The sequence below is a fragment of the Salmo trutta genome, chromosome 32, assembly GCF_901001165.1.
Source record: "Salmo trutta chromosome 32, fSalTru1.1, whole genome shotgun sequence".
Taxonomy (NCBI): domain Eukaryota; kingdom Metazoa; phylum Chordata; class Actinopteri; order Salmoniformes; family Salmonidae; genus Salmo; species Salmo trutta.
Genome location: NC_042988.1, coordinates 29,993,369 through 30,009,789, shown reverse-complemented (window position 1 = coordinate 30,009,789; position 16,421 = coordinate 29,993,369). Strand labels below are relative to the sequence as shown.

Below are 16,421 nucleotides of genomic sequence, written 5' to 3'. Positions count from 1 at the left end.
GCTGTAGGTGTGGCACAGTGGCAGAGGTACTGACTGGAACGTGTCTGTATGTCTATGGTGGCAGCAGTGTGAGGTTGCAGACGGTGCTGGTTGGTTGGTTGGTTGGTTGGGCTTCCACCCAAGTCTGAGATAGATAGAGCACTTACAGTTACACCTCAGATCTTATCAATCACACAGAGCTGTGATGACAGCTGTTTAATCCACCTCGCCACTGTAGGTTTAGGCAAAGCAGCACATGACAATGAGCGCCTCTCAGATGAACACTTTACATGAACACGAAGGCAGAAGATGACAACATCTGCTTTTCCTGCAATGCTGCTGCACACAGATCAGTTTATCCTTTAGATCATAATGTATAAGATTATATGTTCAGGGGGAAAAATGATCCTAGATCAGCACTCCTACTCTAAGACGCTTCATGAATACAGGCCCCCACAGATCTTATAGTGCTCTTCCTTCACATGTGCAATTCCTCAGTCAGCTTCCATCATCATTCAACAGTAATGTTGTTGTGTAGATGAACCTCACAGGAGTTACTCAAAGGAGACTGTAGATCGGAGTAATGAGAAGTGGCGTTTTATTCATTTATGTATTTATTGTCATTTTCCCTTTATCTGGTTCACTGCTCTTGAAAAGTATTAAGCCTGACAGGGGCTATCAATCAGCTGCTAATGGGTTGTGTAATTGCAGTCAGTTCCAAGCATAGAAATATAGTTATTAGAACGGAAATAAAACGTGCATTCTAATGGGTACACTCAATATGGCTGCCGATCCACCAATTAAAGATCATTGACTTGAATGGGGATGTCCGTTCTAGTCATGGTATTTCTTTGGTTCAAATCTGAGAAGCAGTAGCGTCACTCAGGATGAAACCGGCCAATAGGCCTGCAGCATCAGCCAGTGAACTACAATGAACATTATCACATTTTAAAATCATGTCCAATTTATTTTACATTTCTAAATGTCATAGAACATTGCTATCAAATTCTTGTTGGCTAGTTTCAGCAACCTCCCCCTTTTCAAACGATGAACTACGATAAATATGTCAGAGTTGCAGTGATATCTTAAATTAAACAGACAGAGACCATCTTCTTATAAGGCTTCAATCGATCCAACATGAGTAAAGAGCAGAGACCGGGGGTTTTTAGACATATCTGGCAACCCTGGTTTGAGTGTTCCTGTTGCTCTCCAAGACAAGGCCACCTGGCGATCATTCTGATGCCATCTTAACAGATGTTGATGACAGGCAGTTTAAGAATCCAGCACGTGTTACAGTCCTCCAACCATAATGAGAAGCTACAGCAAACAATCATTCCAGATTAAATTGTGTACTAAATAGCCTAGTTTTCAGGGTGGAACTCGAGGAAAAACACCTGTACCGTCACCATGTTAACAACCCTTTACTGGCAGACACCGAATCTATCTGGTTCTTGTTCATTAGCAATAGAAATCATTTTAAAACAGCTTCAACAGGAAAACAGAAAAATGGTTTCTTATTGGACAAGTCCAAGTAGTCCCTCGCTGTTTTTGAGTTCTCTTTCATTTGGGGGCCAATTCAGACATAGGAAATGTATGCCTTTTCCTACACTCACTTCTCAGTAGTTGCTATTAGACTTAAAGAGGATTTATGGTTGATCTAGGAATGTGGTCCGGAGGCTCCGTATGGAGGTGTGACACATTTGAGGAGCCTCCAGAAGCTTGCAGAGGCCAAATCGAGCTCTGTACTGCGTTGTCATGCACCTCCTAAATGTTGTAACAATGTGGAGGGCTCTGCATAGCTCCACATTGACATGATTGGTTGACGGTAGGTGGGGGCGGTACATCCTGTATAAACACAAACTCACTTCCTTGACATCACACACGGAGAATCTTTGACGAAAGGCTATTATAACAAGTTCACAAATAAAATACATCTTTATGATACCTTGTGTTGGGATTTCAAAAGACACCAAAATGGGTTTGAACTCCTGGAAAGAGATCGGGATGTAATGGGGGTAGATGTATGTAATGGGGATAGACGGATGTAATGGGGATAGACGTATGTAATGGGGATAGACGGATGGAATGGGGATAGACGGATGGAATGGGGATAGACGGATAAAATGGGGATAGATGGATGGAATGGGGATAGATGGATGGAATGGGGATAGATGGATGGAATGGGGATAGATGGATGTAATGGGGATAGATGGATGGAATGGGGATAGATGGATGTAATGGGGATAGATGGATGTAATGGGGATAGATGGATGGAATGGGGATAGATGGATGTAATGGGGATAGATGGATGTAATGGGGATAGATGGATGGAATGGGGATAGATGGATAAAATGGGGATAGATGGATGGAATGGGGATAGATGGATGGAATGGGGATAGATGGATGGAATGGGGATAGATGGATGTAATGGGGATAGATGTAATGGGGATAGATGGATAAAATGGGGATAGATGGATGGAATGGGGATAGATGTAATGGGGATAGATGCAGTAAAGAGGTTAATGGAATTCAGACCATTTGGGATAGAAGGACAGTGGATAGGCGCACATTCAACAAATCTGATTCTAACAAAGTGGATATTTGTCAAATCCGTCAGGATTGAGTTATTGCAACACGCCCACAATGTGGTTACTAAAATCTGATTGTTTTCGCTGCATAACATTTAGAAGTGACTGCTCATTTAGAAGAAACCCTTTTCAGGTTTAGAAGAAGTGACTGCTAAATGCTAACTCCCGTTTGTATAAGCTGATTAGTATAGCTAGCATAGAGAAATGGGTGGTGGTAGACAGTTGTTTTTAACTGTAATGCAGTTGATTGGTAACGATGACATGAACATGTATTGGGGTTGACATCATACCAGCATTATACTCCGATGTTTACCTCAGCATACTGTCAAATACACATATAAACAGAAGTCTAAATGTAGGCTAATTTTGCTGGGGGGCAGTGAGGAGATTCAGGATGGAGATGCAGGTGGGAAAACAGTGCAGCCTTTTTACTTCATGCCATCTTGGCTGTGCTCTTATATCAACCACCGGGAAACGGACTCAAACATCTCAGAAGCGGTAAGGTCTAGTCTTTTTGTTTAGCCAGTTGCTCGTAATTAGCTGGATGCCTATAGAGATTAGTCCTGAATCACTACGAGTGGTGCGGTGCAGAACAATTTATTGGATGCCTATGACAGCTCCCTGATGCACAAGAAGTCTGAGTGCTCTGACTTCTGCAGAGGCCCCATTGCTGTAAATGCTGTACTGCTTCTGCAGATATCCAATTGACCATAAATCGGCTTTTACTGTATGAAGGTGTGTAACAACGTTTGCGGGTGTGGCTCCCTTGCGCACACTCAATAAATATAATTCCACCCCAGAATACACACCCGCTGGGTAGCCTACCAATTTGATGAGGGAGTTGGTGTTCAATTTGTTTTTCTGTTCTTTTATCTAAAATAATCCCTTTAATACTGTGTACCTTTAATTTGAATTGGGTCGGCACCAGACTAGAATGTAGACTATGGAGAATGTGTTCACAATATGGAAAGATAGCCATGAAAACATATACACAGTGTACAAAGCATGCTCTTTCCATGACAGACTGACCAGGCCAATCCTGGTGAAAGCTATGATCCCTTATTGTCACCTGTTATATTCATTTCAATCAGTGTAGATGAAGGGGAGGAGACAGGTTAAATAAGGATTTTTAAGTCTCGAGACATGGACATGTGTAATGTGTGCCATTCAGAGGGGTGAATGGGCAAGAAAAAATATTTAAGTGCCTTTGAACAGGGTATAGTAGTAGGTGCCAAGGCAACCGTTTGAGTGTGTCAAGAACTGCAACACTGCTGTGTTTTTCACACTCAACCGCTTCCTGTGTGTATCGAGAATGGTCCACCACCCAAAGGACACCCAGCCAACTTGACACAACTGTGGTAAGCATTGGAGTCAACATGGGCCAGCATCCCTGTGGAAGGCTTGACACCTTGTAGTCCATGCCCCAACGAATTGAGTCACGTTCCTAATGTTTTGTACAATCAGTGGATAATTGTCTCCATTTCAGAACCCACAATTAGATTGAAAAACAGTGATTTTACACATTTATGTTTAGGGAATAATCACGAATCCTACTTCATGGAAAAATAGCATAAAGGTGTTGAAGTTATTAGGGAAGGTCAGAAAGTTCTGAATACATGTAGAGAATCTCTAGACACACCTCTGCCAGACCGCCATTTATGTGATCTCCACCCAAATGAATAGCTGGCTGGCACATGCATTTCCTCATGCTTAAGTTCAAGATCAGAATGCAGAGAGAAAAGTGTGTGAAAAATAAAAGTTCCATTTACACCATTTATTTCAAATCACCGACGTTTCTGCCTTCACCACGGCCCTCCAGCATGTCAAAGCCAGTCTTGCATGTGTTGGCTATACTACAGTATAGGACCACAGTAGGCCCTCATCAGTGGCCTGTGTATTATTTTAGAACCTTATAGAACTGTACATTCAGTGATAACTCAGTCACAAACCGTTTTTAAATAGAGCTAAACCCAAAGACATGTTACAGTGACTCACGTGCAGAAACAGATTCAACATGTGAGATAAGCAGTCCATGGAAAGAGGTGAAGAATCGAGATAAGCAAGTAAACACACACACACACACACACAGCCCTGCCACCCAATTATTTTCCAAATCACGTTACCATCCATCAGTTAGCCCTTTATAAAGTGGTTGGTACAATCTTCTAAATCTCCAGGCTTTTTCAGCGAGCAGCAGCCACAGATGACTAATGGACGCAGGGGCCAGTAATGCATGTCATTTGCAGAGACTGCATGTTGAGCGGGAGAGAGAGGGGAAGCAGCTTGAAGATCCTAATGTTACCTTTTAGTGGCAATTTGAAGATGTTTTTCCCCACAGAGTGGCACTCTAAAACCCACCCCCAGAACCCTCGCCACCGTGAGAACTCACAGATTACAGGAAACATGCAGATCTCAAGACTTCACTTGATAGGCCTTGATAGTTCTCTGGGAAATAAATTAAAATGTAAAACATTTAAATCTTTCAAATACTTTAAGCTTTTGGTGTCGTCTGCCTGCCTTTTGGGACTAATCTATCGGCCCATTATTCAGCCAGGCAAGCTCACTCAACCACAAATAAACCATTTAAAATTAGTTCAAATAGTATTTGGACCAGGTCGGGTTTTCTTTCGCCCGCTCTCCCCCTTTCGTTCTCTCTCTGTGATGTGTTGTGTAATTGAGATCAGTCAGTGGAGGCCTATTGGTGGCTGCTCCCCAACTCATTACCAGATGTTGGGAGGTCACTGCCGTTTACATACACACACACACACACACACACACACACACGTGAAATAAACAGTCAAGAGAATAGAAAGCAACAAAGTGGATACATTCATATGGACAAATTCACTTGGTTGGTGCAGGTGAAAAACCTTGAGATTTCATTGTATTTGATTGAAGCTGTACTGTACAAATCAAATTACTTATATGGTTTAGTGCAGTGACAACAATGGTGGTGTTCATTCACTTGGAGGTCAAGGTGGAGGTCAATGTGTTTCTAGATATGAAAAAACACTCTGTTGAGCTTATACACAACCGCCATGTCTGACATTTAACAAAAACGAACTTAAAGTAAACTTACAAACACATTGTCTAATATCCTGCCTCGTATTCGATATGTAGCTAGCTGACCAAACTGTACACTGACTGGTAATGGTGTGATATCCACAACCATCACTGCATATTTTTCACAAACAATACATCTAGTCTAATTTTTATTTTTCAATCCCTATTGCTTTGATAGATGCCATATTTATTGATATCCCCTCTTATCAAAGATAAATTAAATCCCACCTTCCTTGTGGCTGACAGGCAGTGTCATCTGATAATGTGAGAATAAATGAGCAGGTTTCTGAACAGGAATCTGATAATGTGAGAATAAATGAGCAGGTTTCTGAACAGGAATCTGATAATGTCAATAAATGAACAGGTTTCTGAACAGGAATCTGATAATGTCAGAATAAATGAGCAGGTTTCTGAACAGGAATCTGATAATGTCAGAATAAATGAGCAGGTTTCTGAACAGGAATCTGATAATGTCAGAATAAATGAGCAGGTTTCTGAACAGGAATCTGATAATGTCAGAATAAATGAGCAGGTTTCTGAACAGGAATCTGATAATGTCAGAATAAATGAGCAGGTTTCTGAACAGGAATCTGATAATGTGAGAATAAATGAGCAGGTTTCTGAACAGGAATCTGATAATGTGAGAATAAATGAACAGGTTTCTGAACAGGAATCTGATAAGGATGTTTGTAGAAAACGTGTTGTGGAAACAGTTTCCTACATACCTCTGTTTTGGGCTTTGTGTTATTCGCTAAACAGGTTGTGCCCTCTATACTTAAAGGGTTGCTCATGCAAGGATATAATTGTACTATATTGCTAAATATTGTAATCGCAAACCCACAGATACACATACTCCCTCTTTGAAGGGAACGGAAAAAATATATGATTGGAAAAGTAACAATATTTCAACTTACTGACAGTTGAAATGACAACTTGCCTCTTGGTTGATGGAGGTTTATAAGTGTGTAGTGTTAAAAGGCTTCAGCCTGATTGCAATATGCTGAGATAATATATAATTCCATTATTCACACAAACATTCCATTGTCAGCATATGAAAACCTTTCGATGGAGTTCAAAGTACGACAACACACCTCAAGTCAGTATTTGACCGTTGGAGTCACCTTGAATCCAGTCCAGCAACCTTAGACCACAGTGTAGACCCTGAACGGTTACAGTCCAACACAGAGTGATGATTGTCCAATCTCCTCCAATAGCAGAGCAGCTTCTTCTTCTTCATGGGAACCGTAGTGCCAAGTGTCTGTGGTACTGAATGTTCCAAATAAATATACATTCTTATAAGGCAGTGTTCCATGTCACACCGGACAAAAGGATCAGGTGGAAAATCCCTTTAATAAGATGGGGATTGTGAAAAGTGGGAGAGTGTGAAGAGAAGTATCAGAGAGAAGCACATACAGTATGTTGGGAATCCTAGTGGCAGAAAAGTGGTACTGCAGCTCCTGATCGACTCAACAGTTACAGTTAGCACCATTGTCTCCCTCCCCCTATTTCAACTCAGGACTGCTTCCGAAACATGATGTCTCTGGTCTTGGAGCCTCTCTTGCCCTCGGGGAGTGGGGTGGGGTTGGGTGAGGGGGAGGGCGACGGGGAGGGCTGGGGGGTGGCTGTGCCTCCATAGGGGCAGCTCTGGGAGTCGGGGTGCTCCCCGGAACACTCCACGGCAGGGATGTAGCGACTGTCCCACATCCCTGGACCACACAGCTTACACAGGTCATGGAGGCTGCACGGGATTCTGGGTAACAGACGGAACTGGTAGAGTAGACTACGGGCCTGGTAGTAGGAAAGGTGGGAGAGAGAGAGGAAGAGAGGGTCAAGAAATGGAGAGAAGAAATGGAGAGAAAGAGAGCATGTGAGAGAACAAGGGACTGGAGGAGAGGAGTGTATGAGAGAAAGGTTAAACATGAGGAAAACACATAGAAAGGAGGAAATAGAAGGCAGCTAATCCTCAAGACTTGCAAAACAGCTAACAGTATCACACTTAGTATCATGGAGATTTGAATAACATTTGACTAAATCAATAGCTCCTTCAGACGTGGAAGAACATGGTCTAACGCAGCCAAAATCAATTAACGTGATCTAATTTAAACTAAATAGGGCTGAGCTGTTCACAGACAGAGATATCAAATCTGATAGGGGTTCTATAACAGTCCTAACACCTGCATGCTAAAATGTGCTGTTGCTGCAGCAGCAGTACTAACATGGCATCCATAAACATGAGGAGAAGACAGACACACTACAGGCCATGACTCAGAAATCCTCAACATGGCAGGATCACAGCAAGTATTTCAACACTCCTTGAGGGCTGGGGAGCAACAAGGACTATTATGCTTTGTTGTATTACAAACGCCATTCCTTTAAATCCATTCGGTGCAGTCGATGAGTGTACACTGAGGGGATGAGTTAACAATTAAACAACCACCATAGTATGCTAACTAGAGGGTAAAATGCTAGTATAGCCTAGCATAGCATGAGGTAAAGTGGCCCAGCCTTGGATGGAGTAGCACATCGTCATGCTAAGGCTAATTGCTGGCGTTACCTTGCGCAGCACCAGCTCCCCGTTCATGTGCATGGAGAGGTTGCTGAAGTGGAGCAACATCTGGTCGGTGGCTAACTGCTGCTCCGTCACATCATCACCGTACAGCACGATGATGGCCACACACGCGAACAGATGGAAGTAGTCCGTCTGAGGGAGCGACAGCGTGTTATTGACAAAGTACATTTATACTGGACTGTGGAGAGCCTGCCTACAGTACAGTTTGTGTGTGTGGTTGTGTCTACATCCAACTCTAATCTCCATAACTAGTGTGTAGTATGAATGATGGTTATACCTATACCAGGCTAGAAACTCCTAACACTGTTACACACCGTTGTTAATACACACATTGTTTGATATTGGTGTATGTATGCCAATGTTGTGTTTGATATTGCTCTGTGTACACCAATGCCATGTACAACATGTTGCTGTGCGTATGCTGATGTAAAGTTGCGTACCTGGTAGTGTGCCCAGCAGGCCTCCCACATACGCAGGGCCTCTGTGTCGGGGAACTCCCGTTTGAAGCAGAGCAGGATCCAGCGGTGACAGAAGAGCAGCTGGAGCCCGTCCTCCCCCAGCTGGGTCAGGTGCTGGTGGAACCGGGGAAGCATCAAACGCAACAGCTCCCTCAGGTACATCTGGAACGGGGGAGAGATGGTTAGGGCACTGATGTGGATATGAATGTAACGCCACACACACACACACACACACACCAATACACAAACACAAGAATCTCAGATAGCGAGAGAAGAGAGAAAAGTGTGTATAATAAAAAGAGAAAGAAAGAAAGACACTCTCTCTCTGTCCCCTTACCAGTTGTCTCTCCATGTCTTCGTCGCGGGGAGAGCTGATGAAGATGGTGTTCTCCATCAGGCCTACGAAGCACCAGAACGTGTCACTCTCGTCCTGCACCTCGGCCAGCAGGGGGGCCACCAGGTCAGACATGCCCTGGCAGTAGCCCATCTCTGGGTTGAACACCGCGTAGTTCAGCAGCACACACCTGGAGGAAGGGAGGAACACCACCACAGACAATATCAAGAGACCATAGTCGCCTCAAACTAAGTTACACATATTACCTCATACTAAGTTACACATATTACCTCATACTAAGTTACACATATTACCTCATACTAAGTTACACATATTACCTCATACTAAGTTACACATATTACCTCATACTAAGTTACACATATTACCTCATACTAAGTTACACATATTACCTCATACTAAGTTACACATATTACCTCATACTAAGTTACACATATTACCTCATACTAAGTTACACATATTACCTCATACTAAGTTACACATATTACCTCATACATACAAAGTCACACTAACCCATCACACTAACCAACAGGTCATATAGATGTTTAGACACTGTCGTTAAAACAATCAATTAGATCAAATCAAATTGTATTTTCCACATGCTTTGTAAACAGGTGTAGACCAACAGTGAAATGCTTACTTCTCATCCCAACTATTCAGAGAGAAAAATGCAGAAATAATAGGTAACAGGATAGATAATAAATAGTAACAGCAGTGTATGTACATATAGGTAGGGATAAAGAGACCAGGTAACAGGATAGATAATAAACAGTAACAACAGTGTATGTATATATAGGTAGGGATAAAGTGACTAGGTAACAGGATAGATAATAAACAGTAACAACAGTGTATGTATATATAGGTAGGGATAAAGAGACTAGTTAACAGGATAGATAATAAACAGTAACAACAGTGTATGTATATATAGGTAGGGATAAAGTGACTAGGTAACAGGATAGATAATAAACAGTAACAACAGTGTATGTATATATAGGTAGGGATAAAGTGACTAGTTAACAGGATAGATAATAAACAGTAACAACAGTGTATGTATATATAGGTAGGGATAAAGTGACAGGTAACAGGATAGATAATAAACAGTAACAACAGTGTATGTATATATAGGTAGGGATAAAGTGACTAGTTAACAGGATAGATAATAAACAGTAACAACAGTGTATGTATATATAGGTAGGGATAAAGTGACAGGTAACAGGATAGATAATAAACAGTAACAACAGTGTATGTATATATAGGTAGGGATAAAGTGACTAGGTAACAGGATAGATAATAAACAGTAACAACAGTGTATGTATATATAGGTAGGGATAAAGTGACTAGGTAACAGGATAGATAATAAACAGTAACAACAGTGTATGTATATATAGGTAGGGATAAAGTGACTAGGTAACAGGATAGATAATAAACAGTAACAACAGTGTATGTATATATAGGTAGGGATAAAGTGACTAGTTAACAGGATAGATAATAAACAGTAACAACAGTGTATGTATATATAGGTAGGGATAAAGTGACTAGGCAACAGGATAGATAATAAACAGTAACAACAGTGTATGTATACATAGGTAGGGATAAAGTGACAGGTAACAGGATAGATAATAAACAGTAACAACAGTGTATGTATATATAGGTAGGGATAAAGTGACTAGTTAACAGGATAGATAATAAACAGTAACAACAGTGTATGTATATATAGGTAGGGATAAAGTGACTAGGTAACAGGATAGATAATAAATAGTAACAACAGTGTATGTATATATAGGTAGGGATAAAGTGACTAGGTAACAGGATAGATAATAAACAGTAACAGCAGTGTATGTACATATAGGTAGGGATAAAGTGACTAGGTAACAGGATAGATAATAAACAGTAACAACAGTGTATGTACATATAGGTAGGGATAAAGTGACTAGGCAACAGGATAGATAATAAATAGTAACAACAGTGTATGTATATATAGGTAGGGATAAAGTGACTAGGTAACAGGATAGATAATAAACAGTAACAACAGTGTATGTATATATAGGTAGGGATAAAGTGACTAGTTAACAGGATAGATAATAAACAGTAACAACAGTGTATGTATATATAGGTAGGGATAAAGTGACTAGGTAACAGGATAGATAATAAACAGTAACAACAGTGTATGTATATATAGGTAGGGATAAAGTGACTAGGTAACAGGATAGATAATAAACAGTAACAACAGTGTATGTATATATAGGTAGGGATAAAGTGACTAGTTAACAGGATAGATAATAAACAGTAACAACAGTGTATGTATATATAGGTAGGGATAAAGTGACTAGGTAACAGGATAGATAATAAACAGTAACAACAGTGTATGTATATATAGGTAGGGATAAAGTGACTAGGTAACAGGATAGATAATAAACAGTAACAACAGTGTATGTATATATAGGTAGGGATAAAGTGACAAGGTAACAGGATAGATAATAAACAGTAACAACAGTGTATGTATATATAGGTAGGGATAAAGTGACAAGGTAACAGGATAGATAATAAACAGTAACAACAGTGTATGTATATATAGGTAGGGATAAAGAGACTAGGTAACAGGATAGATAATAAACAGTAACAACAGTGTATGTATATATAGGTAGGGATAAAGTGACTAGGCAACAGGATAGATAATAAACAGTAACAACAGTGTATGTATATATAGGTAGGGATAAAGTGACAGGTAACAGGATAGATAATAAACAGTAACAGCAGTGTATGTATATATAGGTAGGGATAAAGTGACTAGGTAACAGGATAGATAATAAACAGTAACAACAGTGTATGTATATATAGGTAGGGATAAAGTGACTAGGTAACAGGATAGATAATAAACAGTAACAACAGTGTATGTATATATAGGTAGGGATAAAGTGACTAGGTAACAGGATAGATAATAAACAGTAACAACAGTGTATGTATATATAGGTAGGGATAAAGTGACTAGGTAACAGGATAGATAATAAACAGTAACAGCAGTGTATGTATATATAGGTAGGGATAAAGTGACTAGGTAACAGGATAGATAATAAACAGTAACAACAGTGTATGTATATATAGGTAGGGATAAAGTGACTAGGCAACAGGATAGATAATAAACAGTAACAACAGTGTATGTATATATAGGTAGGGATAAAGTGACTAGGTAACAGGATAGATAATAAACAGTAACAACAGTGTATGTATATATAGGTAGGGATAAAGTGACTAGGTAACAGGATAGATAATAAATAGTAACAGCAGTGTATGTATATATAGGTAGGGATAAAGTGACTAGGCAACAGGATAGATAATAAACAGTAACAACAGTGTATGTATATATAGGTAGGGATAAAGTGACTAGTTAACAGGATAGATAATAAACAGTAACAGCAGTGTATGTATATATAGGTAGGGATAAAGTGACTAGGTAACAGGATAGATAATAAACAGTAACAACAGTGTATGTATATATAGGTAGGGATAAAGTGACTAGGTAACAGGATAGATAATAAACAGTAACAACAGTGTATGTATATATAGGTAGGGATAAAGTGACTAGGTAACAGGATAGATAATAAACAGTAACAGCAGTGTATGTATATATAGGTAGGGATAAAGTGACAGGTAACAGGATAGATAATAAACAGTAACAACAGTGTATGTATATATATAGGTAGGGATAAAGTGACTAGGTAACAGGATAGATAATAAACAGTAACAACAGTGTATGTATATATAGGTAGGGATAAAGTGACAGGTAACAGGATAGATAATAAACAGTAACAACAGTGTATGTATATATAGGTAGGGATAAAGTGACTAGGTAACAGGATAGATAATAAACAGTAACAACAGTGTATGTATATATATAGGTAGGGATAAAGAGACTAGGTAACAGGATAGATAATAAACAGTAACAACAGTGTATGTATATATAGGTAGGGATAAAGTGACAGGTAACAGGATAGATAATAAACAGTAACAACAGTGTATGTATATATAGGTAGGGATAAAGTGACTAGGTAACAGGATAGATAATAAACAGTAACAACAGTGTATGTATATATAGGTAGGGATAAAGTGACAGGTAACAGGATAGATAATAAACAGTAACAACAGTGTATGTATATATAGGTAGGGATAAAGTGACTAGGTAACAGGATAGATAATAAACAGTAACAGCAGTGTATGTATATATAGGCAGGGATAAAGTGACTAGGTAACAGGATAGATAATAAACAGTAACAACAGTGTATGTATATATAGGTAGGGATAAAGTGACTAGGTAACAGGATAGATAATAAACAGTAACAACAGTGTATGTATATATAGGTAGGGATAAAGTGACTAGGTAACAGGATAGATAATAAACAGTAACAACAGTGTATGTATATATAGGTAGGGATAAAGTGACTAGGTAACAGGATAGATAATAAACAGTAACAACAGTGTATGTATATATAGGTAGGGATAAAGTGACTAGTTAACAGGATAGATAATAAACAGTAACAACAGTGTATGTATATATAGGTAGGGATAAAGTGACTAGGTAACAGGATAGATAATAAACAGTAACAACAGTGTATGTATATATAGGTAGGGATAAAGTGACTAGGTAACAGGATAGATAATAAACAGTAACAACAGTGTATGTATATATAGGTATGGATAAAGTGACTAGGCAACAGGATAGATAATAAACAGTAACAACAGTGTATGTATATATAGGTAGGGATAAAGTGACTAGGTAACAGGATAGATAATAAACAGTAACAACAGTGTATGTATATATAGGTAGGGATAAAGTGACTAGGTAACAGGATAGATAATAAACAGTAACAGCAGTGTATGTATATATAGGTAGGGATAAAGTCACAGGTAACAGGATAGATAATAAACAGTAACAACAGTGTATGTATATATAGGTAGGGATAAAGTGACTAGGTAACAGGATAGATAATAAACAGTAACAGCAGTGTATGTATATATAGGTAGGGATAAAGTGACTAGGTAACAGGATAGATAATAAACAGTAACAACAGTGTATGTATATATAGGTAGGGATAAAGTGACTAGGTAACAGGATAGATAATAAACAGTAACAACAGTGTATGTATATATAGGTAGGGATAAAGTGACAAGGTAACAGGATAGATAATAAACAGTAACAACAGTGTATGTATATATAGGTAGGGATAAAGTGACTAGGTAACAGGATAGATAATAAACAGTAACAACAGTGTATGTATATATAGGTAGGGATAAAGTGACTAGGTAACAGGATAGATAAACAGTAACAACAGTGTATGTATATATAGGTAGGGATAAAGTGACTAGGCAACAGGATAGATAATAAACAGTAACAACAGTGTATGTATATATAGGTAGGGATAAAGTGACTAGGTAACAGGATAGATAATAAACAGTAACAACAGTGTATGTATATATAGGTAGGGATAAAGTGACTAGGTAACAGGATAGATAATAAACAGTAACAACAGTGTATGTATATATAGGTAGGGATAAAGTGACTAGTTAACAGGATAGATAATAAACAGTAACAGCAGTGTATGTATATATAGGTAGGGATAAAGTGACTAGGTAACAGGATAGATAATAAACAGTAACAACAGTGTATGTATATATAGGTAGGGATAAAGTGACTAGGTAACAGGATAGATAATAAACAGTAACAACAGTGTATGTATATATAGGTAGGGATAAAGTGACTAGGTAACAGGATAGATAATAAACAGTAACAACAGTGTATGTATATATAGGTAGGGATAAAGTGACAGGATAGATAATAAACAGTAACAACAGTGTATGTATATATAGGTAGGGATAAAGTGACTAGGTAACAGGATAGATAATAAACAGTAACAACAGTGTATGTATATATAGGTAGGGATAAAGTGACAGGTAACAGGATAGATAATAAACAGTAACAACAGTGTATGTATATATAGGTAGGGATAAAGTGACTAGGTAACAGGATAGATAATAAACAGTAACAACAGTGTATGTATATATAGGTAGGGATAAAGTGACTAGTTAACAGGATAGATAATAAACAGTAACAACAGTGTATGTATATATAGGTAGGGATAAAGTGACTAGGTAACAGGATAGATAATAAACAGTAACAACAGTGTATGTATATATAGGTAGGGATAAAGAGACTAGGTAACAGGATAGATAATAAACAGTAACAGCAGTGTATGTATATATAGGTAGGGATAAAGTGACAGGTAACAGGATAGATAATAAACAGTAACAACAGTGTATGTATATATAGGTAGGGATAAAGTGACAGGTAACAGGATAGATAATAAACAGTAACAACAGTGTATGTATATATAGGTAGGGATAAAGTGACTAGGTAACAGGATAGATAAACAGTAACAACAGTGTATGTATATATAGGTAGGGATAAAGTGACTAGGTAACAGGATAGATAATAAACAGTAACAACAGTGTATGTATATATAGGTAGGGATAAAGTGACTAGGTAACAGGATAGATAATAAACAGTAACAACAGTGTATGTATATATAGGTAGGGATAAAGTGACTAGGTAACAGGATAGATAATAAACAGTAACAGCAGTGTATGTATATATAGGTAGGGATAAAGTGACTAGGTAACAGGATAGATAAACAGTAACAACAGTGTATGTATATATAGGTAGGGATAAAGTGACTAGGTAACAGGATAGATAATAAACAGTAACAACAGTGTATGTATATATAGGTAGGGATAAAGTGACTAGGTAACAGGATAGATAATAAACAGTAACAACAGTGTATGTATATATAGGTAGGGATAAAGTGACTAGTTAACAGGATAGATAATAAACAGTAACAACAGTGTATGTATATATAGGTAGGGATAAAGTGACTAGGTAACAGGATAGATAATAAACAGTAACAACAGTGTATGTATATATAGGTAGGGATAAAGTGACAGGTAACAGGATAGATAATAAACAGTAACAACAGTGTATGTATATATAGGTAGGGATAAAGTGACTAGGTAACAGGATAGATAATAAACAGTAACAACAGTGTATGTATATATAGGTAGGGATAAAGTGACTAGGTAACAGGATAGATAATAAACAGTAACAACAGTATACTGTAGGTAGGGATAAAGTGACTAGGTAACAGGATAGATAATAAACAGTAACAACAGTGTATGTATATATAGGTAGGGATAAAGTGACTAGGTAACAGGATAGATAATAAACAGTAACAACAGTGTATGTATATATAGGTAGGGATAAAGTGACTAGGTAACAGGATAGATAATAAACAGTAACAGCAGTGTATGTATATATAGGTAGGGATAAAGTGACTAGTTAACAGGATAGATAATAAACAGTAACA

General features: G+C 38.3%; 1 protein-coding gene across 2 annotated transcripts in view; it reads right to left on the bottom strand.

The window, feature by feature from the left end:
- Nucleotides 1-4,326: 4,326 nt before the first annotated feature.
- LOC115171668 (TBC1 domain family member 16) overlaps nt 4,327-16,421 on the bottom strand; it is a 36,230-nt gene continuing 24,135 nt past the window's right edge. For both annotated transcript variants that reach the window (XM_029728691.1, XM_029728690.1), the window contains 4 exons: nt 8,995-9,181; nt 8,640-8,819; nt 8,185-8,331; nt 4,327-7,418 (listed from right to left, as the gene is read on the bottom strand). In XM_029728691.1, coding sequence (XP_029584551.1) covers nt 7,143-7,418; nt 8,185-8,331; nt 8,640-8,819; nt 8,995-9,181 — 790 coding nt within the window. In that variant the 3' untranslated portion in view covers nt 4,327-7,142. The remainder of the gene's footprint in view (nt 7,419-8,184; nt 8,332-8,639; nt 8,820-8,994; nt 9,182-16,421) is intronic.